This window comes from Drosophila guanche, unplaced genomic scaffold, assembly GCF_900245975.1.
Source record: "Drosophila guanche unplaced genomic scaffold, DGUA_6, whole genome shotgun sequence".
Classification (NCBI taxonomy): Eukaryota; Metazoa; Arthropoda; class Insecta; order Diptera; family Drosophilidae; genus Drosophila; species Drosophila guanche.
In genome coordinates, this window is record NW_022995743.1 from 17,699,973 (window position 1) to 17,724,007 (window position 24,035).

Here is a 24,035-nt window from a genome sequence, read left to right on the forward strand (position 1 = left end):
CATAGCCACGTTGCCATGGGAGGCACACGTAATCCTGGCGCTGCTGGAGGCGCACATGGCTTCAGCCTGGCTGGAGTAGCATATGGAAGTCAACCCTATCGATAAATTGATGTCAACGGAAATATCGGTATGTATAGGTTTGATGTTGGTGGAGACGATTTGCGTGGTGACATTAATAGTCGTTTGTATGAACAACAGCACTCCCAAAATATAAACCCACGAAAATTGATAAGACTTACATACCTGAATTTTATTGCAACCCTAAGTCAGGGCCCGCATTTTCAACAATGTATTGTGAATCAGCAAATTACTAAAAATTTGAATAATAAGCCGAATTGTCGACTATTTTATTCCCCATCCAGAAGCAAGTTATTTCGAAACAATAATGGGAATGGTAAAAAATACCTGGGACTATCTACAAACGCTATCAGCAGCATATCCGTGTGGCTTGATGGCAATGCCATTCGATGGGAATGGTGTGCCACCACTAATGCAGAACGTGGAGAAGCACAGGCGGGCAGGAGTTCACGAATTCGCAGGAGTTCAAAAAGTCGGACGAGCAGTTCGTGGTTTAGGTGGAGGAAGGAACCTCAGAAGATGAAGCAGATGATATTCATGAACTGGAGGATGCGTTCAACAAACTCGCTCCAATCCTTTAATCCTGATGATTCCCATTTTTAGTAACTAAAAAAACAAAAAAGTAATACAAATAATTATACAAATTTTTTCCGTTTTGATCTTACCGCTTGACCAGCACAGACGGCACTGAGCTCTATAAGGGATCTCCGTATGAGGAGGCACAAAAATATTGAGAATCGCCTACTCTTCTGACATTTTATGATTAACCAACACAAATTTACAAACATGACTGAATAAATTGTGATTTTAAGCGGAGTTTTATTCAGTCTAACCCACTGATTAATACGACTTCAGTTCCAGATTCCAATCGAGCAAAGCCAGATGCCAGATGCTGAGCCTCAGAAGCTTCAAGAGACACCCCCAGCATGCATAAAGCCAAAGTCCCAGTTTATGCCCAGGACTCCAGGTAGCTGAAAGGTTCCTGCTGAGGCCAATGTTTTCTGCAGCATCTCATTTGCAGCTTCCTTTATTATACCCGGTACTCTTACGAATAAATAGGGAATATTGAATTTGTGGGGAAAAGTGGATGTATGTAAAGCAGATAAGCAAACGTTTCCGACCCCATTAATTACCGAATCGATATGTTTGTATACAAGTTGTGTAGCCTAAGAAGCGTCTTACACGTCCCTCCACGTTGTAAATACCTGGAGCTGTTACTCATTATGCGATGATCACGCTACACATGAGGATGTGGGCAAGAAAATGAATTCGCTAAAATCCCACTATTGGAGAACCAGGATGGGTGAAAAAATCATTGGAATAAACATATGACGTCCCAGACCCCAGTCCTAAAGTTTGCATGTACATAGGTATACAAATTTGGAGATCCTGTTGAGGTTGCAAAATACTCTGAAAGGAGCATCGAAAGATCAACTTGCCTTTGCGTGAGCTGTCAGTTTTTGACGTCACATAATATTCGTCTGTGTGTATATGTTATGAATTTTCTTTCAGCATTTCCAGCAAGATGCAAGGCCCATGTTGCACTAATCGAAATCATCACTGAACATTGAAAAGGATATAGCCGCGACTGCTTTACTTATTAGCATGTTTTGTGACAGCTATATATGCAGTATGTGTTTCAATTCCTCTTGTTTAGTGTTTTGTCTCGAAATCATCTAATATTTGTCTGTGTGTTTTAAGGTTTTTTATACCCGGTACTCGAAGAGTAAATAATGTATATTGTATTTGTGCACAAAAGGAAAAGTTTCCGACCCCTTAAATTATATATATTATTGATCAGCATCAATAGTCGAGTCAATTGAGCCATGTCTGTCTGTCCGTGCGTCCTTATGAGCGCCTGGATCTCAGAGACCATAATAGCTAGAGACACCAAATTTTGCATCTAGACTTCTGTATGCTCACACTGTTACAAGTGTATTTAAAAAATGAGCCACGCCCCTTTCCGCCCCCGCAAAAGGGCGAAAACCTCCCAAACCTACAAACCTCCGGGTAGCCCGGTAGCTCGGGTTAGCCCCGCCCCCTTCCACCCTCGCAAAAGGGAGAAAACCTCCCAAATCTACAATTTTGAAGATAAAAGAAAACTAAAAACGCTATTCTGTAGGGCATGACCATTACGTTGATATGCAATGACTGCACCATCAAGTGGCCCATGCGACACCAAGCCAAAGCATGTTACGCGCGGAACCCAGAAGAACGCAGCCCTCCTCCCGCCCAACCGACCGATGGGCGCTGCCGCATGACGCGCGGCACGATTAACCGAAACGGTCGCGAGCATGCAGGAAAGATAGATGTTAGGCTAATATTCGAGGAAAATTAGAGCTAAACACAACTAGACTAGAGCTACTATAGCTAAGCAAGCAAAAATTACCAAAATCAGAAACAAGACAAAACTAAAATGAAACTAACTACGGGAGAGGTAGGCTAGTATAAGAGATTTAAGAAGAGGAAGGGAGTTAGTTGAGGATATAATGTGGTAGAGGGAATTATAATCCGAGCATAAAACCCTAAAGGGTTCGTGCGAGGCATAATTCGATCTACATAGTGGAAGGAACAAAGGAATAAAGCGGCTCAGCAAGTCAGGGCTGTCTACATCCCCCTTGATCAAGGGGCATGTGCATAAAAATTACACCAAGCATTTGTCCTGATGTATGTTGTACTGAGGGCACCATACATATGAGCCGTATTCTAAAATCGGACGAACAAGCGAGATATAGAGAGTCTTCGTTGTATGGGTCATCAAATTCCTTTGACCACCTCTTTATAAACCCAAGCACACCCATGGCTTTACTAACCATGGTAGAAATGTGTTCAGAAAACTTTAACTTGGGGTCTAGTTAAACACCTAGATTATCAACCAATGTAATTCTCTCAAGATACCTACCGCAGAGGGTGTAAGGAGCCAGGAAGGGGCTGGAGCGATAAAAAGTCACGTCGAGGCATTAGGGTGTAACATATTTGCACCACACCATGACTGAAAGTTATTGAGATTGCAAGCGAGAGTGAGATGAAATGTCCTTATACTGGACGCAGAGCTTAACATCATCCGCATACATAAGTACTCGAGAATTTGTCAATTCAGAAGGTCATCAGGTCATTAATAAAGAGTGTGAAAAATAAGCGGCCTAAATGGCTACCCTGTGGTACTCCAGAAGTAACCATATTAGGTAAAGATAAGGAGTTTTTGAAAAGGACTTTTTGAGACCTAGAACAAAAAAACAATAGCTAAAAATCCATCTCAAAAGATTGGGCGGAAACCCTAGAAGGTTGAGCTTTTGTGCAAGAAGAGAATGGTTTACGGAATCGAATGCCTTACTGAAGTCAGTGTAAATAACATCCGTCTGCAAGTTACTTTGGAAGCCTTTAATTACAAAGGAGGTGAACTCTAAAAGATTAGTGGTTGTTGATCGTCGCCGTATAAATCCGTGCTGAGCTGGAGATATAAGTGATTTGCAGAGATGCTGCAAGTGCGGAGTTAAAAGTTTCTCGAACATTTTAGGAATAGCGGATAACTTAGATATACCTCTATAGTTTTTAGCGTCAGACTTGCTACCTTTCTTATGGAGAGGAATTATAAAGGATTCCTTCCAGATGGGGGGAAAGCTAGAAGAATGGATAGATAGAGTGAATAGTTTAAGCAAAGGTCCGCAGAGAGACTCGGCACAGTACCTGAGTACACAGCCGGGAACTCCGTCAGGGCCCGGTGAGAATACCGGCTTAACTAATTGAAGTTCATTTAAGAAAGGGCAGAAAATGCCATTCGACCTTGGTAGCTTTCCTGGGAATAGGTTGTTTGAAAAAATGTTGCAAAAAGATCGGCGATTGCCTGATCATTGTTTGCCGACATATTCAAAAAGCATAGCGAGGATGGATGTGCGGACGTTCTACGCTTACTGTTTACAAAGCTGCAAAACTGTTTAGGGTCCTGTGAAAAACGTATCCTGCATCAAAGGAGGTAGTTTCTATAGCATTGAGCATTAAGAACAGTGAAATTTTACAGAGCTATTAAGTAATTAGAAAGAGAAGAGCGAGAACCAACTTCTTGAGATTTTTTAAATAGTCTTGATTTGTTGTGTTTTAGACTGGATAACTCTTTGGTGAACCAAGGAGGCTTCGCAGATCTAGTCGGACATGAGAGTGGGACACACGAGTCAAAAATTGTGTCAAGTACATTGTAAAAAGTGTTTGTGCCTTCAATAACGTCAGTGCACGAGTACAGAGCGGACCAATCAAAATCCCTAATTAAGTTATTGAGCTTCGGAAACTCGGCTTTACGAAAGCAACGGACGCGTTCAGATAGCCTACCCGCACGATCCGATACAGTAGGTCCAATATCTATCGACACTTCGAAAGTAGGATGATAGCAGTCTTCAGGTATAGTGAGCGGGAGTGCTCGTGTTAACAACGCTACGGTCGGCTCCGAGACAAAGCACAGATCAAGCAATCGACGGAGCAAGGAGTTTTTTACATGGTTGACTTGAGACAGGGACAGGTCTAATAAGCCATCAATAAAATCATGTCGTGGCATGGGCACAAGGTTGTTTGACTCGTTAACCGGAAGACCAAAAAGTACCTGGCAGGTTGAAATCCCCAAGAACTATTAAATGGTTATTATCTGATAGCGAGGAAGAAACAGTTTTTAAGGCAGACAAATGCTGCTCGTATATTAGTACATCCGAAGACGGTGGAATATACGAGCAAGTGACATAAATAGACTGGCCGGGAAGAATCAGTCTAACACAGAGGAATTCCAGGTCTTGTGAGACCTGGACTATGAAAAGTTCCGACGTAAAGTTAGAGTTTACTGCAATCAGAACCCCTCCTCCACGTCGAGACGAACGATCATTCCTATAAATTGTGTACCGATCTGCCAAAGCTTCGGAACTAAGAATGTCCGGCTTTAACCAGGTTTCGGTAAACACAATAACATGCGATGAAAATGTGAAACTATCCATGAAAAGAGTGCTCAGCTTACTACGTAACCGTGGTTTAGGTGGAGGAAGGCAACTCAGAAGATGAAGCAGAGATATTCATGAACTGGAGGATGCGTTCAAGGAACTCGCTCCAATCCTTTAATCCTGATGAGCGAGCATTTTGATAGGCTACGAAGAGGGATATTAGTTTTTTGACTGCGAGAAATTGCATTTGGAAGAGGTGGATGGAGCAGAGGAGGAAGGAGCACTGGCCTCACTACTAGGAAGAGTTATGGGGGCCTATTTTTCTTCTTAGCCTTAAACTCTTTCACCACCAGGTGCTCTGGCCAAAATTTGGAAGAGCAAATGGTCTCGAAATGAGTTGGAGACACGCTCATCTTGAAAGAGGATATCTCCCCGGCATAAGAGAAATTAAACTTCTCAGCTCAAGCCATCGGCATTTATTTTTCTTTGTATAAAGGCACTTACATCATTAGATGTGAGGTCAGGGGCAAGCCGAGGGACAAAAACTTGCCGCTTTGGTGGGACTGCCACCAGAGGTTTTGGCACCACAGATCTGGTACCTGTGACGGCAATATCCGGTGGTCCGGGACGTTTATTAACTGGTGGGATCGAAATAGATGGGATGGGCTTTGGAACGGACTCGACAGACACGGACGCTACAGTATTAACTGGCTGCATGTTCTCCGAGATGATCGATTCGGTAGCCGAAACTTGATCACCAGCAGCTGTCGTTGTCCTTGGAGTGGCAAACGAAATTAGCTGCTGCACTATCGGAGTGGACGGAGACACTTGATCAGCAGCGAGCGGTCGAGGGACAGGCACTTGCAGATCACGAGGAGTGACTTTTTTGCGCCTAGGAGTCTCATTCGGCAGTTTAAAACCGCTAAATTGAGACTCCATGGCTAGAACCTGATCGTCCTGCTTTTTAAAGCCAACGGTCAGCTCCTTAAAGCCGTTTCGCGTCTGCCTCATGAACGTGACCATGTCATTCTCGACAGACCGACATGCCTCGCAGCTGTAAGGCAGACCATTACGTTTTAAAATTGCGTTGAAATTACAAATTTAAATTGAAATTACCCACGAGGCCAGAGAACCCAATACATTTTGCGTGCACTACGTTATCGCAGAGCCAGCACGGAATGCTCGGCTGGTCGTGGTTGATCTGCTTCTATCAGAATACCTAATTGGGATCCTAATTGCCTCTCGCGTTCCTCTGCCTCTGCCAGGACTCTGCAGTGTGTGGCTCCAAGAAATGGGGGCGAGCTAAAGGGAGATGTATATGACAGATGAAGAAAAAATTTAAAATTTGGCAAAACACCGCTGTACGATTTAGATTTAAACATCAAACCTAAATTTATGTTTGTTATTAGGTATTAAGAATTCTCAGCAACCTAAATAAATATTCTCAAACTAACCCAATAAATATGAGGTATGCACCGCTGACCCACAAAATATTCAACAGGCAGCTGGATGCACGTGCATGCACATGCCTGCACATAATCTTTTTATATTGATACACAGTCATAAATTACATTCGAGATGATCTGCAGTTGTAAAATGTCACACCATCTGCATGATAATCGCTTTACGACAGTCATACAAATATCTTTCCATACCTACTTATACTTAGAACTAATTAAACAAGCCGATGATCCTAAGTAAACAATTGTACTAATAGAAACTGTATATATACCTCACATTTTACCAAATAAAATCAGTACAAAAGTAAAGTCTGACGAATTCACATCTACGAAGCCCAATTTGTTCAAGTACCGATTGCGGCGGCATTTTGTTACTGGTACATGAACGATTGAACGATTGAACGAGAATACGATTGTCATATTGGCAATCACCAGAACCAAGTGAATCTACATCAACAGATTTATTTGATTTGTTCATTTGGTGACACCCGACTTTTGGACATTTAACCGTTCTTCTGGAGTATTGTTCCCGATTTTGAACTTGGATTTATTTGGAAAATCCTACATAATTGGTTAACTTGGCGATCAATTTACATACACACATCATCAATCACAGTTGTGATTTCTCATTACCTTTTGTGAAGGAAATTACCTCCATCGGGTCAAAGTAGTACGACAAATAATAAAAAAATGGCATCATCAAGCATTAATGTTGTGCTGGACAGGCAATTGGCCACGGGCGAAGAGATCCAAAACAAAACTACAAAAGAGGAAAATATCAGTGCAAATCCCCAACAAATTAGTCATTCATCAATTATGAGCATCACTCAGGAGGATCATATTATATACAAAATTAAGCACAACAATTCATACAACAAACTAATAAGAATAATTGCTTACATGATGCGTTTCCGAGCAAGGAAAACATACACAAGCAACACTATCCAATTCAATGAGATGAAAGAAGCTCAGAAAATTGTCATTCGTAACATACAACAGAATGTCTTCAAAGAGGACATACGTTACTAAACAAGACATAAGGAAACGCAAAAGGGAAGTTCGATCAACTCGCTTACCCCGTTTATGGATCAGGAGGGAATCTTGCGAGTAGGTGGTCCACTGGAAGCGGCAAATATTTCATTTGACGCCAAACACCCAATGCTCCTACCTTACAACGATCCAATTGTCAAATTGATCCTGGCTAAAATACACAAGGACAACATGCATTGTGGCCCCCAGGCATTGCTAACAGCATCACGACAACAATTTTGGATACTAAAAGGAAAAAGCATGGCCAGAAGCATTGTGCACTACTGTGTGAAATGCACAAAAGCCAAGCCCAAACTGCTAGAGCAGATCATGGGAAATCTGCCACCTCTTCGAGTCACCCAAGCAAGGCCATTCTTCAATTCTGGAGTTGATTACTGTGGGCCATTTAAAATCCACTATAAAAAACGAGGAAAGAAGCCTAATATAGCTTACATAGCCATATTCTGTTGTTTCGCTACTAAAGCAGTACATTTAGAGCTAGTCAGCGATCTCACCACAGAAGCATTTTTAGCGGCACTCCGACGGTTCACCTCTCGTCGTGGAAAATGTCAAGTGCTCCATTGCGACAATGCTACGAATTTCGTAGGAGCCAGGAACAAACTTCAAGAATTAGAAGAGGCCATATTCTCAGAAAAGGCAAAGGAACATATTGTACAGGAGTGCAACAACAAAGGGGTACAGTTCAAATTTATACCTCCTCGTGCACCACACTTCGGCGGTTTATGGGAAGCTGCAGTAAAATCTGCAAAGCATCTGCTTTTAAAAAATGTGACTACGGCAAATTTAACATATGAGGAATTAGAAACGGTTATAGTCGAAATAGAAGCCATATTAAATTCTCGACCACTGACACCGTTATCTGACAACCCAAACGACGTAACAGCGTTAACACCAGGGCACTTTCTGAAAGGAGAGCCGTTAACCGCACAAGCTGACAGTGAGCCATCCCAACAACCTAAGACGCTAGGTAATCGATGGCAAGCAGTGTCAAAATTAAAACACTCATTCTGGACGCAATGGTCCAACGAATACCTCCAACAACTACAGCAACGTCAAAGGTGGAGGAAATCGTCAGCGAACATTAAAGAAGGAACATTGGTAATACTAAAGAAAGACAATATTCCGGTATTAAAATGGCCACTTGGAAGAATCACTCAATTGTTTCATGGAAAGGACAATTTCGTACGAGTGGTTGAAGTAAAAACAGCCAAGGGAATCTTCAAACGTGGGATTCAACATGTTGCTCCACTGTTCAATGAAGAGGAACCCACACATAAACATCCGATAGATGATCCATCTGAAAATGGAGAGTCATCTGAAGACAGACAGCCTAGAAAAAGGACACAGCCGAATAGACTGTCGTTAACCATGACAATGTTTGTCATATTGTTACTTTTACCGTTAGCAATGGCGCAGTCAATCAACATAGCCCAGATTGGTTCAAACCCGGGTATATACTTCGAAAAAGTAGGAACCAGCCAACTTGCGACAACTGACTGGACCATAATTGTCTATTACAACCTAAAGCCCTATTGGAAAGACATGAACACATTCACCATGGGTACTTCAAAAATTGGACATCTATGCAAGCAACTTCAACAAGTAGACGCATGCACCAGTTTGCATCAACATTTCAAACATATAGAAGAGGACCTGCAAGCTGAATATGCGCTAATAGCAAGGACACGGAAACAAAGAGCTCCGCTGGACATCATTGGAAACATCGCAAGCAGTCTGTTTGGCGTACTAGACTCAACATATGCCCGTACAATGTCGGAAACGATAGCAAAGGTTAAGGATAACGAGAATCACTTATTAGCCCTGCTTAAAAATCAGACATCATTGATTGACTCTACAATTAATGTAATTGTTTACGCCAAATTTGCGCAAAGGGCTTATGGCCGGGAGCAATTAGTATTTGGATATAAGTAAAATGAATTGGTAGCATTAAGATATTGAATTGTTGCATTTTGACATGCTCACAGAAGTTTGGTGCCATAGAACATACATGTAATATGTGAATATCGATAGACAAAGAGGAAGAACATGCATGTAATGGGTGAATAGCGAAATTGAAAGAAGGAGAGTATTAAATTGATTGAATTCCGACTTTTTACTTCGAGATTTTTATTCCGAACTGGTTGCGAGGAGTTGCGGAAACAGTAATAAAAAGGGATGAAATCTCAAACTCCAAAAGACTAAGTCGAGTTGAGGACTTTATCACCGAATCAAAGGGAAGAGCTGATCACTTCATCGCTTTTCAAGAGAGTCAGAGAGTGATCTAAAAAATTGCCATCCAAGAGCAAACAATGATTTTGTATGCTATAATAAACAAACAATTTTACAAACATTTACAAATGTTCCATAACAAAACGGATCCATCATGCAACTTAATCAAAACAAAAAAATCATTTATATGGTTGAGTATGCATGGTAAAAATCAATGGATATTTTCAACAAAATCATCATTGAAATTATCAGCAGTATGTGCAGATGGAATATCGGATATCAAATTACAAAATTCAGGATTATTGATCGCAAACCCTGGATGCATCATTCGAAATTCTTTGATGACCGTGACAAGTCAAAGCACAATGGAGACGACATGGCATTTGTCATACGCTCGATTCGGAGAAAATGACATCAACAAAACATCAACTGAACGTCCGACAGATACAGCTTCAACAAACGAAGAAAAATTAAATTACAAGGAGCTGTATCAAATGGAAACAAGGCTGTTACCACCGAATAGTTTCAAGTTACCCCACAACTTTGAAAATATAGGTCATCACCATATTGCCATATACATTGCAATGATCTTTATAATGATCATTGCAATAGTTCATTTGGTCAAGAAATGGCACAAAGCCAGGAATACCTCGCAGCCAATGCAACAGCCTACCACATCAGCGAATGGAGGCAACACATCAAGTCAGCCGTTTACAATCAACATTAATGATGGTTGAACATACCATGGTCAACGGCCGGGAGGATGTACGATTTAGATTTAAACATCAAACCGTATGGTTAGACCTAAATTTATGTTTGTTATTAGGTATTAAGAATTCTCAGCAACCTAAATAAATATTCTCAAACTAACCCAATAAATATGAGGTATGCACCGCTGACCCACAAAATATTCAACAGGCAGCTGGATGCACGTGCATGCACAACGGACGTGTATTAGAAAAATATAACTATGTGTCAGTATTTAATGTAAGCTCTACTAGACGTCAACATTTTACAGTGTGGTAGACGTACTATTAGCGAAATGCTGTCAGTATGTTTATAGAAAGGTATGGATGAATATGAATCTTGATTAATTTGTTCGGCTACTAGGATTCATTTGTTAACATGATTATCTTTGACATCCTCACATTTTACCAAATAAAATCAGTACGAAAGAAAACTCTGACGTATTCACATCTACGAAGCCCAACTTGTTCAAGTACCGATTGTGGCGACATTTTGTTACTGGTACATGAACGGTTGAACGATTGAACGAGAATACAATTGTCATATTGACAATCACCAGAACCAAGTGAATCTACATCAACAGATTCATTTGATTTGTTCAACCGCTAAAGTGCAGATGTAGTACTGAGTGCCGGGTATAAAAGTTGTGACGCGTAAGAAGCGTCTCACGTCCCTTCTCGTTTCATTTTTATTATTTATTTCATTTTTGTTTCTTTTGTTGTCAAATATTAACATATTATTAATTAAATACTTCGGGCCACCGTTTTGTTATCTGCAATTTGTATTATTTCTAGAAGGCGCCCCAGGTTCCACATTCGCTTCCGTCGGCTTCGGATCCACCGCCAAATGAACTGCTTCCACCTTGGCTGCGAAAACTTTCGCCTCCATTATCGCCAAATGCGCTTCCTCCTTGACTGGAATAGTCTCCACCTCCACCCCTATTTCCATAACCCCCGCCAAAGCCACCTCTTCCGTTTCCAGAGAACCCACTTCTGGATCCATAGCCTCCTCCTCTGCCACCATAGCCGCCTCCTCCATCGTTTCCAAAGCCCCGACCTCTACGCGGCCCGCCGAAACCTCTCCTGCCATAGCTGCCGCTGGAATTATTGAAGAAGTTGCTTCCGCCGCCGCCTCGTCCACCTCCACCCCAGCCCATGCCTACAGGACCATCTGAATCGAAGCGTCCTCTCTTTGCCGGCCCACCACCTAAACCTCCTGCGGCATAGCCGGACTGACGCGATTGATGCGGCAAGATACCCTCCTCACGTCTTAGCTCGAAGTCTCCGGCCGTCTGTACACATAGATTTCGGACCACGTCGACCAGCTTGGCATAGGGTTCCTCCAGTTGAAGCACGGTGTCCGGCTTGTCACAGGCAATCGTTATGAGATCCTCCAGAGCGGGCTTCAGGGCCCCAATCATGGCAGCGTGCTCCGGTTCCATCTCGAAGTTGAGCCAGTTGTCCACGCGTATTAAGTTCCTGGCGGCGAGATCGATTTTGCGTGACCCAAAGAGCATCACCTGGAGGGGCGCGACCATCGACAGTTGTTTGCAGGAGACAGCGCGCGTGCGAATCTTCTCGCCAAAGACGAAGAACGGATAGGGGAAGGTGACGCCCAGGTTGCTGCAGTTCACTGAGGTCTTATGTAGCAGGGCCGCCTTGGACTCGGTGGTCAGCACCTTGCGCTTCTCCTTGTGTACGCAGATGTTGGGGTAGAGGCCCAGACAAAGCAGGGCCAGCGACGTGTCGAGTACCGGATCTACCGCATTAGCATCCACTTGGTGCGGGATCATGCACTCCTCGGGAAAGCCGGCTTGTTGCAGCAGATCGAGCAGCTGCTGCTTGGCATCGAACATCACGTTCATTGTGGACAGCTGCAGACCCTTCCAATCGCAGAAGCGGTTCTCCTCCTGCTCGCCCTTGTGCTTCGCCTTCTGCCACATCTGCGAGGCAACAATCATGGCCACGTGGTCGGAGCACTTGCGCCCGCTCAAAGCTTTCTGGTGGTTGGCCAGGCGACGCTGACCAATGTCTAGGGCAAACACCTCCGAGAAGGTGCTCGAGTAGGAGGCCATGCTGGCCACCAGATCGGCGCATCCAAAGACAGCCCCCAGCACCATCATCTTGCCGAGGCGCGGCTCGATCGGAAGGCGCGCCAGCAGGCGGCCAAGAGGCGTCAGCTCGTCGTTAGCGTCGAGGCAGCGCATCTCGCGCAGCAGTACCTCCGCCTCAATCACGGCGTCCACTGGCGGCGGCTCCAGGGCCTTGGACAGAAAGTGATGGATGGCCCCGAGGCGCAGCAGTTTAATGGTCAGAGCCATCTCGTGCAGTGGCGTGCGGAACATCTCCGGCGTGAGATTCTCCTCAAGGGCTTCGAAACGGGCCCGAGAGCATAGAGTGAAGCAGAAGCCAGGTCGCACTCGTCCCGCACGTCCCTTGCGCTGCTCCAAATTTGTTTTGCTGGCCCATACTGTGGCGTAGCTGGTGAGGTTGTTGTGCGAGGTAAACAGCTTCATGCGCGCCTTGCAGATGTCAATCACAAACACGATGTCGTCAATGGTGATGGATGTCTCCGCAATGTTTGTGGACAGAATGATCTTGGTGACGCCCTCGGGCACAGGCTCGAACACCTTGCGCTGGTCGTCGCGCGGTATCTGCGAGTGGCAGGGCAGGATGCGGTACTGCGAAGTGCCAAAGTTGTTCGAGGTCTGAAGGAACTTCATCAGGGCGAATATTAGATTCCAACCGGGCAAGAAGACGAGAATTGCGCCGGGTATGTTCTTGGACTTGATGTGCAACAGAAGAGCCTCGAGAAGCTCGAAGCTGACATCCGACTCAGAGAGCGCGGCCATGGCATTGCGCGTCTGCTGCGAGTACTTGTCCTCGCAAATCTTATTGCAGTTTGTCTCGCCCTCCTCCTTGTTCTCGCTGAGAATCAGCCGCTCCTCATCGTCGGCCTCCTTGCGCTTGCGACGCGACTCCAATGAGGGCACGAAGCCCGTCATCTGCAGCACGTCTTCCAAGAAGAATTGCTGCACGGGGAAGGCTCTGCCCGGCACCTCCAGCACGGGGCACTCCCCAAAGTACTTTGAGAACAGCGTCGTGTCAATGGTGGCCGACATAAGGATGACTGGTGGTGGGTGGAAAACACGTAAATAAAGCATCTAGCATCTCGTACACAGGCTCTCAATACGCACCATGCAATTCTGGATAGGTGGCCACCATGTCCCTCAATATGACCAACAGGAAATCACTATTCACATCACGCTCGTGTATCTCATCGACAATGATGTGCGAGACGCCGCGCAGGCCCGCCTCCAGCTTGCGCAGCAGCACACCCACGGTGCAGAAGAGGATGGCGCCGTAGGGTCGGGGGAAAGTTGACTCAAAACGCACAGAATAACCGACGGCATCGCCCAGCTCCTCGCAACGCTCGCGGGCCACACGCTCAGCCACAGAAATGGCCGAGATGCGACGCGGCTGGGTTACATAGATGTTGGCATAGCCGCCTTGCCCGGACGAGATGTAATCGTCGAGGATGTACTGGGCTATCTGGGTGGTCTTGCCGCAGCCAGTGTTGCCGCGTATGATCACCACGGGGTTGTCGTTGATGGCGCTCAGTATCTCCGAGCGCATGGCTGCAATGGGCAGCTTATCGCGAAATTCAAGGAACTGACGGTACTCTGAATGATTGTGGCGTCGATCCAGGATACTGCGCTCGAAGTCCAGGGAGAGGTCGTCGATGGAGGCGGTGGCCAGCTCGCCCTCGTCAATATTGCAGGCATGCCATGTGTTCCAGTTGGGCATGGGTGGAGCCCACGGAATCACAGCGCTATCCTGCCGCTTCTCGCTCTCATGCTGCGAGTCCAGCCGGCTGCTCTGAACCTGTAGAGGTGCCAACCGGCTGTCAATGTGTTCCTCACACCATTTTAGAAAAGAAACTACTTACAATCAGGGGAATGGGTGCCCCGTCCGACTCCACTTTAATATTGCGCGGATTAACCACGGGCAGGTCCAGCATCTTGATGACATCGTCTATCTCGTTCACCAGATCTGGCGCCAGCCGAACTGGGTAGGGCTTCAGCTCCTCATCCTTCTTCTTCTTGAGGGTGCCGCTGAAGGCTTCGATGACCTTCAGATGGAAGAGCTGGCGCACCAGGGACAAGGCGCACGACTTGCTGGCCGATTTCTTGTTGGAGCCCGTCTCCCTGGCTGTCACCTTGCGCTTAAGGGCAGTCACAAAAATCGACAGCTCGGCCATGAAGCTCCTAAAGTGATGCGAGTAAAGGTGTTAGGGGGAACCTTGTTCTGCACAGGCATGGTCACGCCGGCTGGTCACTTACCGGCAGGTTGGATCAGGGTTGATAGGCCAGCTATGCGCAATTGTGGACAAAGCCCTCTCAGAGCCTCAGAGCGATGTGGTACTCATGTGAAGGCCGAAACTGTGACTGTGTGCCCATGCTTGCGCTCGTTCGTTTCTTCTACAGATCTCATGCAAGTCTCCACGGAACACAGTTAATTAATGTCTCGTACCACGTCGCTCTGCCGGCTCGGTTCTTTACGAATTGCGCACAGCATTTCAAGTCTACTGGCTGCGTTCCAGCATTGGACTAGAAATAAATTCCAAAGCCAGAACGCAGCTACTCAAAAAAAAAAAAACAAACACAAACAGAAAATACTTGCGGTGCTGGCCACATACCTAGCGTGGTCCGGACCCACTGGAGTGTACTTGTAGTCGTCGCGAATGTTATTCGCTTGCTTGTACATGTTTAGGCGATCCTTGGCGTTCTCGATGGTCCAGTTGCCATGGATGGCGGCGTTCACGTCGATCGACTCTGCCTCATTCATGTCCTTCTGCTCCTGCACATGGTCAATGATGTTGAAGCGATCGTGACCGCTGGCACCTCCACCGATCCCAGAGTGATTCACGGGACGGTACGCTTCGCCCAGGTCCTGTGGCCCCGATTCGTCGCCGAAGACGCGATGCCCGGCGCCGGCACCACCATCGCCATGCGATGGAAACCTTCCTGGTGCCAAAGCACCCGCTTCCCCTGGAACGTCGGTGGCATTTAGTTTGCCAGTCCTCACCAGGTAATTAACGTAATCGCGACAGGCGTTTTTCTCGGCGTCCTTCTTGTTGGTTGAATTTCCCACGCCGATATAGGGCGTCTGCTCGACGCGCACTTCGCACAGGAAGCGCTGGCGATTCTTTGGCCCTACAAAAATCAATTGCAACGCATAATAAGGACCGAGGAACGCGAACATTAGATGCCGAGCGAGGGCTAAAATGTATTTCTTTACTCACCCGTTTGGCGCACATCCAGCTTTGGTTCTGTGCGAGTTTTTGCACAGAACTGAAAAAGAAAAGACTTTATATCCATCTTTTTCTCCGATTTGGTTCTTTAAATTATTTTTGTTTTGTAAGATTTCTTCAATGACAATTTTTTTATATTTTCTGCCGGTCAAACAGTGTGACCGAGGAATTATCGATAGAATGAACCGCACAAACCTCAAAAAATACCAAAATATACCTTCTTATTTTAAAAATATATCGTACACTATTTTCATTGGGCGCGTTCCTTGATCACCGATCCATGATCCATTTCCTGTAAACCATTAAAAATCATGAATTCCATTCAATACTTTTCGTTCTTGTGGAATACATTTTCAATGTTGGCTTGTTCAACAATGCTTAATGTTCAATGTTCAATGTTTAAAAAAACGAGAAGGGACGTGTGAGACGCTTCTTACGCGTCACAACTTTTATACCCGGCACTCAGGACTACATCTAGATGTAGAAAACATCGCCAACCACTAGATATCGTTCACATTACAGAACACGTATTTTCCAATTTATGAGATATTTAAAATAGAAATTAAATTGGTACTTTTTCCCTGCACATTCTGTGCAATAATGACCGCTAGGTTTCACAGCAGATTTTTCGAAAGTGGCGCTATCTATGAAAATTTCTTATACGCAATTTTGATGGTCACTCTTTTTCTAATACAGAGCGTTAAAAACCGAGTCTTAACCGAATTAGCTTTTGGCCACTGTTTCCGCAACTCCTCGCAACCAGTTCGGAATCAAAATCTCGAAATAAAAAGCCAAGTGCTGCTGGTTCGACCGAGTCGGAATTCAAATCAATTTAATCTCTTCTTCGTTTCAATTTCGATATTCACCTATTAAATGCATGTTCTTCCTCTTTCTCTATCGTATTCACATATTACATGTATGTTCTATAGCAACAAACTTCTGTGAGTATGTCGTAAATGCAACAATACAATATCTTAATGCTACAAATTCATTTTACTTAAACAAAATACTAATTGCTCCCGGCCATAAGCCCTTTGCGCTAATTTGGCGTAAACAGCCACCAAAACTGGTCATTGGGACAATAGTGCATCTGCACCTCAGCGGTGTTTTGTCAAATTTTAAATTTGTTCTTCATCTGTCATCTACATCTACAACACTTCTCACACCAAAATGCTCGCCGCCCTTCCCTAGACCACTAACCAAATGGTATAGTATACAATATACCCAATTTACTCTTCGAGTACCGGGTATAAAAAGGCAAACGAAAAAGCGAGCAGCTGTTCGTGGTAATATCTTTAGTTTCTGAGCTGGTTGTATTTCAATATCCGAACGCTGTGATTGTCATGGTGAACGCGGCCTATGGCTAGTGTTAGGGAAATGGGATGTTTCACGGGATGTGGATATGGGATATCATTGAGAACTGTTTTTTTTTTGTTATATAATGGCTACAGCGAAATTGGTTGGTCGCAGACGATGAGTCCGTATTGACCAGGTACTTCAGTTTATGTTGAATATTAGAAAAAAACCCAAAAAAGAGTTGGTTTCGAACGAACGATATCGTTGAATATATCCATCAGACTAGATAAGCTTTAAGTGTAGTGCTGGGACACGACCGATATACGATGTATTAGATATTTCGGGTATTCAAGGAACCATACCTTCCCGTTTGTCGATAAAAATAATCAAAAGAATTTGGTATTGGGAAAAAAATGTAAAACAAGAGATAAATTGTCTTTGTAATTTTTTCTACTCAGCAAAGACGTTAGGTATGTGGGTGTATACCAAAAACAAATCACAACTAAATACATCATCGACCAAAAATATATATCGATAATAGTATATATCAACATGGTAACATCCCTAAGAGCCATTTTCACTGCAAAATCTCAATCTTTACAACGCGATGGAAAATATGGCCAATAATTAAGTTAAAAATGTGAACGCGAATGCTCAAACAGTTGAAAATTAGTGCGTGAATGTGTTCCAATAGTTAATCTGTGTTTTCTACTTGTTTCCCATGCGTCAGAGACGTCACAATGAGTTGTGTTGATTGCTAGCCAGCTCCAGCATCTCATATATATACACACACACGCACACAAGTGCAATTGTAGATAAAAGTAAGAAATTACATATGGACACATGCATGGTAGTCGTCGTGAGTGTAAGCATTTAAATTAGTTAGTCCATCCATCGAAGGAAATTACTAATACAATTACAAAAGTTGGGAGTCGCCACCGAGTTGCACCGCACCGCTTAGAAACGGAGACAGAGCGAGAGATTGTCCAAGAGAGAGAGAGAGGAGCGATAAGTGCCAACACCCAGTGCTGGATCTCGAGCGAACAAATAAACAATAAACAAACGGCGCGCGGGGAACAGTCACTGGTACGGGTACGGGCTCGGGTGCAGTGAAAGTAACAGTGAACGTAATCGCAACAAGCTGCAATTTGGCTTCCATTCATTGCATTTAACACAGACAGCGCACGCACGTACCCGCAGACAGGGGGAAGCAACAAGCAGAGAGCAACATACTCTCCCTCCTCCGCAACCATGGGCAACTGTTTAACCACACAGAAGGGGGAGACGGATAAAGTTAATGTCGATCGCATCAAGCTGGAGGATCCGGGTACGGCGATTGGTGTGGTGGGTGTGCCGCAGATAGCCATGCCCATCGGCCAGCCGCCGGAGCAGGTTCGTCCAGTACCGCAGATTCCCGAGAGCGATCCTGCGAATGCCAATGCCAAGATATTCGTCGCTCTCTACGACTACGATGCCCGCACCGACGAGGATCTGAGCTTCCGCAAAGGAGAGCACTTGGAAATATTGAATGACACACAGGTGAGTGACTCAATCGTACATACATACATATACATATGCATTCATATACGAGTGAGATTGTCATTTTGTTTACGAGTGTGTGTGTATGAAGTGCAAAAAGTAGCCGATAAAATGTGTGTAGTACCGATAACGGTAGTTCGTGTGATACCCCTTACTCGAAATGGAAAGGGAATCCCTGGAATCGAGTCGACAGACGTCTTAGTATTGTCGTACACTCTACAAGGTGCATATAAAGAACTAAAAGAATCGGGAGATTTATGGGCAATACATTCGAGTCAATCTTATATGTTTGTTGTTCGGGCTTAAATTGTGATAAGAGTTAAAAAATAGCTTAAACTCTAATCCGCCTCCATTTGTGCGCCATCGTTTATGCATTTGACAATGTACATACAATATGATTGGCATATTCTATGCTCGCAAATTAAAACCTCTTCAATTGCTGCACTTATCAATTTACGGTGGCTTTAATTGCTCAATTCGTTAGACATGAAAACTGGCCACGAACCTGTATACGCCACCTCCCGCCACCATGAATGGGGATTAGTTTTTATACCCGGTACTCGAAGAGTAAATAGGGTAGATTGTATTTGTGGGGAGTAACGGTTGTATGTAACGCACAGAAGGAAACGGTTCCGACCCCATAAAGTATATATATTCCTGATCAGCATCAATAGCCGAGTCGATTGAGCCATGTCTGTCTGTCGGGTAGTTCTCAGTGACCATAAGAGCTAGAGCCACCAAATTTTTTCCTCCAGACTGCTGTATGCTTACACTGAAACCAGTGTATTTAAAAAATTAGCCCCGCCCACCGAAAAATGGCGAAAACCTCCCAAATCTACAATTTTGAAGATAAAAGAAAACTAAAAACGCCATTCTGTAGGGAATGACCATATCTATCAGATAACCGAATTGGATCATTGTTATAGCCACAATGAAGAAATTAATTTGCAGTGCACCCACCCCGTCCCGCAGCTAATATTTGTTTTTTGCACATTCTCTCATTTACACTCTGCTTCGCGCAGTGTGCGGCCTCTGCCCCTGCCGTTCCTCTGCCTCTGCCTCAGCCTTGGCTAAACCCACCCCGTCCCACAGCTTACATTTGTTTTTTTGTTCACATATTCTCATTCACCCTCTGCTTCTGCAGTGAGCGGCCTCTGCCGGGACTCTGCAGTGTGTGGCTCTAGGAAAGGACAGATAAGAAAAAATGTAAAATTTGAAAGAAAAAAAAACCGCTAAGGTAACAGATGTACTGAGTACCAGGTATAAAAGTTGTGACGCGTAAGAAGCGTCTCACACGTCCCTTCTCTTTAGTTTTGCAATCGGTTTTGCGGCAGATGCGGATTCCATTCGAAAGCTTTCGCGAGAGCTTTGCTTTAATGCTTTGTTCGACAATCATTTGTACTTATACACGATTTTCCACTCGTTTATCGGTGGGGCAGTGCGGCATGAGTCGTGTGAGGCGTATGTATGCGGGGGCTTCTCTTCTTGGCTTGCCACTTTCCCCAACTGAAAAACCAATGCGCGCTCCATCCATCGATGCGTCATACTCATGCCGGACCCAGTCCCCCACAATAATTTCAAACTTTTTTCAGCTGCTAACTTATGTATTTTCAATGTCGCCAACTTTTATGCGCTCAAATTAATTTTGGGGTGGAGGAGGCGCCTTACAGAACCAGCAAAGCACTCCAGCCAGCTCGAGGAGACAGTGGCAACATCAACAAAAATCCAAACAAAAAGCAAGGTGCTTGGTGGATATTCCTAATCTGAGATAAACCATGATTAAGGATTCGCGTCTCCATTTGAATCATCATAAAATTATAATTTGCAATACCATAATTTTGCATCTCCAACAACATCTCTCTTGGACTTACATATGTATATATAAATATATCATAATTATATAGAGTATATAGGGATTGAATAGAAAGTAAGTCTAATTAAAATGGTTCAGATTAGTGGATATTGAATGAGAGGGGTATTCGCTGTTCTTTCTCATTTGAAATGGCTGTTTTCGCCTTCAGCTGCAGCTCGTTCCACGTTCTAGACGACTAATTAACCAAACTGCAACTCCACTTGAAACCAGACGGAAGCACAGGCCCAGTCCCAGACACAGACAATATCACAGACAACTCTGTTGGCATTGGGCAAACAAAAGTGAGATAGTTGGAATTTTTGAACGAATTCTATGATTAGCCCGCGGAGGTCGCCGCCCCACGCCACACCATGCCATGCCTCGGCACGGCACGCCACCAATCCCAATTCGTTTGAGAAGCGATTCTACTATTGTGACATAAGTGCCAGCAGCAGAAGGGGCTGACCAGAAACATTCATCGTGTGAATATTTAAAGACTTTACGTCAACATAGCCATGACCACCTTACACTCGCAGACAAGTGGCGTCGACGCTGGCGGAGGATCCCGGCGCTAAATGCATGACGTCCACATCTGGCCGCTGGCCAAGAGTTGCTCACCGCCCTACCCTTCTCTTGCAATGGAACGTCCGTATGATTCTCTCATTAAAGTTCTGTAATTTCGTAGATCCAATTAAAGGCGCATCAGCGGCAATGAAGATGGGCTGCGTGGTGTATGGTGTATGCCAGCAGTTGCATGGCTGCCGCTTCCGGTGGATCTCCAACTATGGCATCGTTTATTTAAAGTACCTCGTACCACACAAAACCACACAGCCATACGGCTCTCAACGCAGAAACAGAGACAGCGACAGCTCACAAAATATGTACAACATGTAGTACATCAAATTATATTGTATACATACATACATTCGGTGGCCGGCTTCCTTTTGTGAACAGTTGTACACCCACTGTTCAGTGGGTATGATGATTTTGATCAGTTTATTGCGCACATAATACCATAAACTGTGTGTAAATACAGTTGCGAAAAAAATAATAGTACCACTACAACACATTTTGTTCCTGACAAAAATAAAATGTAATTACTGTTGAGAGTTTTTGAAATTTATATTTTTATTATATAGTTTAGTATTCCACATAAACAAAAAAAAGTCTTACCTTTCTTTTAATTTCTCTCTTTATATCTTTTTTTTTAAACTTTAAGAAAAAATACCCAAAAAATGGCGAAAACCATAATAGCACCCTAGCACCATAATTAGCCCTATTTTCTAGTGACTCTCCGTAACTTTTGCGGAATTGACTTTGTAGAAACCCCGCATTTATTAGTTTTGACTAATATTTGATTGTTTCTATCATGAAAGCTAATAATAATCATAACTTGGAAAGATCTGAAATGCAAAGAAGCGCGACCTTATCAACAAATGTATATTGGACGGAAAAACTTGCAAAAAATGTGGTCAATTGGTAGAAAGCTTCAATAAAATGATTAAAAGCGCCTTAAACTAAGAATCTGTGACCCCTTTACAGGTCAAAAGGCTGAATCGTCAGAGCAAGAAGGTTCCCTTCAAGCCTCTCCCTAGCTTAAAGAAGAGCTTAAAAACAAAGCGATGGACATAGACACTTCGGACATATCTTAGCTAACATAGTCGAAAAGCCTGCAGCCCAAGAAAACTCCCACTTTTAAACGCCAGACATATTACTAAGCGCCTGAAGTTTGCAGGAGAGTTTTCTGTTCAAGTTTCTGTTCACAGCTGTATGTATATACATGTTGACAAATTTAAATTCAAACACAAACACAAAACAATGTACATATGTAACCTCGTCCTGAGTTTTCCTGCTTCTGGTAATTTTCATGATGCAATTTTTAACTGTTTTGGTTCAGAGTACAATTGAATTGTGGCATCATTTTTGTATCATACGATCACTATCAGAGTCATAGGTTTATATAAATATGTACATATGTACATATATAGCGTTTTGATCCAAACTTGTTAAAAGTTTCAAGTGCTTACACACATTAGTGTGTCCCCAGTGAAATTGTTGTCTTATCGCCATTTCATTAATATTTTAAGATTAAGATATATATTCCTCTGATTCGGATCAGAGGATTATATGGTATAACTGTTTGGGTATATGAACTTCGTAGTTGTTTGCTTTCTTTTTCCGACCTCAGCTGCAGCGTCTTGAGCTTCCAACGCCATGCACAGAAATCAAAATTGTATGTAAAATAATAAAAACGAGAAGGGACGTGTGAGACGCTTCTTACGCGTCACAACTTTTACACCCGGTACTCAGTACTACATCTGCACCTTAGCGGTGTTTTGTCAAATTTTAAATTTTTTCTTCATCTGTCATCTAGACAGATCGCCGCCCTTCCCTAGACCCACACACTGCAGACTCTCAGCAGAGGCAGCGCCCGCAAACAAAACAAAAAAACAAATATAAGTTGCGGGACGGGGTGGGATAAAAGTCGGAAGAATCATCGGCAGGGGGAGGGCAGAGGCAGGGGCCTAGTGAAGCAAAAGCAGAGTGTGAATGAGAGAATGTGAAAAGAACAACAAAAGCTGCGGGACAGGGTGGGTTTAGCCACTGGAAATTAATTTCTTTATTGTGGATATAATAATGATCCAATCGGATCCAAACTTGGTGATCTGATAGATATGGCCATTCCCTACGGAATTTTTATCTTCAAAATTGTAGATTTGGGAGGTTTTCGACCTTTTGCGGGGGCGAAAAGGGGCGTGGCTCATATTTTGAATACACTTGTAACAGTGTGAGCATACAGAAGTATGGATGCAAAATTGGCTCTAGCTTTTATAGTCTCTGAGATCCAGGCGCTCAACAAGACAGGCAGACAGACAGACATGGCTCAATCGACTCGGCTATTGATGCTGATCAAGAATATATATACTTTATGGGGTCGGAAACGTTTCCTTCTGTGTGTTACATACATTCACCTTGTGCACAAATACAATATACCCTATTTACTCTTCGAGTACCGGGTATAAATACTTTATGTGTGTGTAAGGGCTGTCTCTTTATCGTTGCCTCCTCATTGTGAACATATTCTCCTCTCCCTTTGCGTCTCTCTCCATCTTTCTAGGGTTGCCTGTCCATACATACATATATGTACATAAATGTGTGTGTGTCTAATAAGAGAGACATATTTAACAACCGCTCTGCCACATTTCAGTTCAACTCTCAAGGGAACTGCACTACCATACCCTATAAAGAAGAATCCTGCAGCTGCAGAAGCATTTTACATTTGAATGATGGAACTGTAAGAAGGGTATTAAAGGTGACGGCCATAGATAGCCTTCTTTTACTCGTTTGCCCTGCTTTGCCGGTGGTAAGGGGAAACCCTTCAAGGATGCACTCGACTTGCCGGCCGTCGCTCCAGAAAAATGCATGTAAAAGTTGTTTTGTTCAGCTCCGCAACGCATCGTATCGCATCAGCCTCCTTAGCCGGAGATTATGCAGCAAGTCGCATCTCTCGGGTGCCGCTCGGGCTTTGCTCTGAGCATGGTAAAAAGTTTCGTT

General features: G+C 44.0%; 2 protein-coding genes and 1 long non-coding RNA gene across 4 annotated transcripts in view; 1 reads left to right on the forward strand and 2 right to left on the reverse strand.

Moving 5' to 3' along the window:
- LOC117585893 lies at positions 1 to 817 on the reverse strand. Its single transcript, XR_004573959.1, has 3 exons — positions 744 to 817; positions 244 to 684; positions 1 to 70 (listed from the first exon to the last, which is right to left on the reverse strand). It is a non-coding gene; the product is annotated as an uncharacterized LOC117585893 (long non-coding RNA).
- Positions 818 to 11,245: 10,428 nt separating this feature from the next.
- LOC117583372 (dosage compensation regulator) lies at positions 11,246 to 15,951 on the reverse strand. Of its 2 annotated transcripts, XM_034271657.1 has the most exons (5): positions 15,785 to 15,951; positions 15,179 to 15,695; positions 14,429 to 14,747; positions 13,677 to 14,364; positions 11,246 to 13,609 (listed from the first exon to the last, which is right to left on the reverse strand). In XM_034271657.1, the coding sequence occupies exons 1-5, from the start codon at positions 15,858 to 15,860 to the stop codon at positions 11,271 to 11,273; spliced, it is 3,939 nt and encodes a 1,312-aa protein (XP_034127548.1). In that variant the 5' UTR covers positions 15,861 to 15,951; the 3' UTR covers positions 11,246 to 11,270. The 2 variants fall into 2 exon arrangements, with proteins under 2 accessions (XP_034127548.1, XP_034127556.1); XM_034271665.1 differs by lacking the exons at positions 15,179 to 15,695; positions 15,785 to 15,951 and adding an exon at positions 14,823 to 15,136.
- A 1,703-nt stretch (positions 15,952 to 17,654) lies between these two features.
- Positions 17,655 to 24,035, forward strand: part of LOC117588489 (tyrosine-protein kinase Src42A) — a 40,079-nt gene continuing 33,698 nt past the window's right edge. The window contains exon 1 of the mRNA XM_034279820.1: positions 17,655 to 18,628. Coding sequence (XP_034135711.1) covers positions 18,341 to 18,628 — 288 coding nt within the window. The 5' untranslated portion in view covers positions 17,655 to 18,340. The remainder of the gene's footprint in view (positions 18,629 to 24,035) is intronic.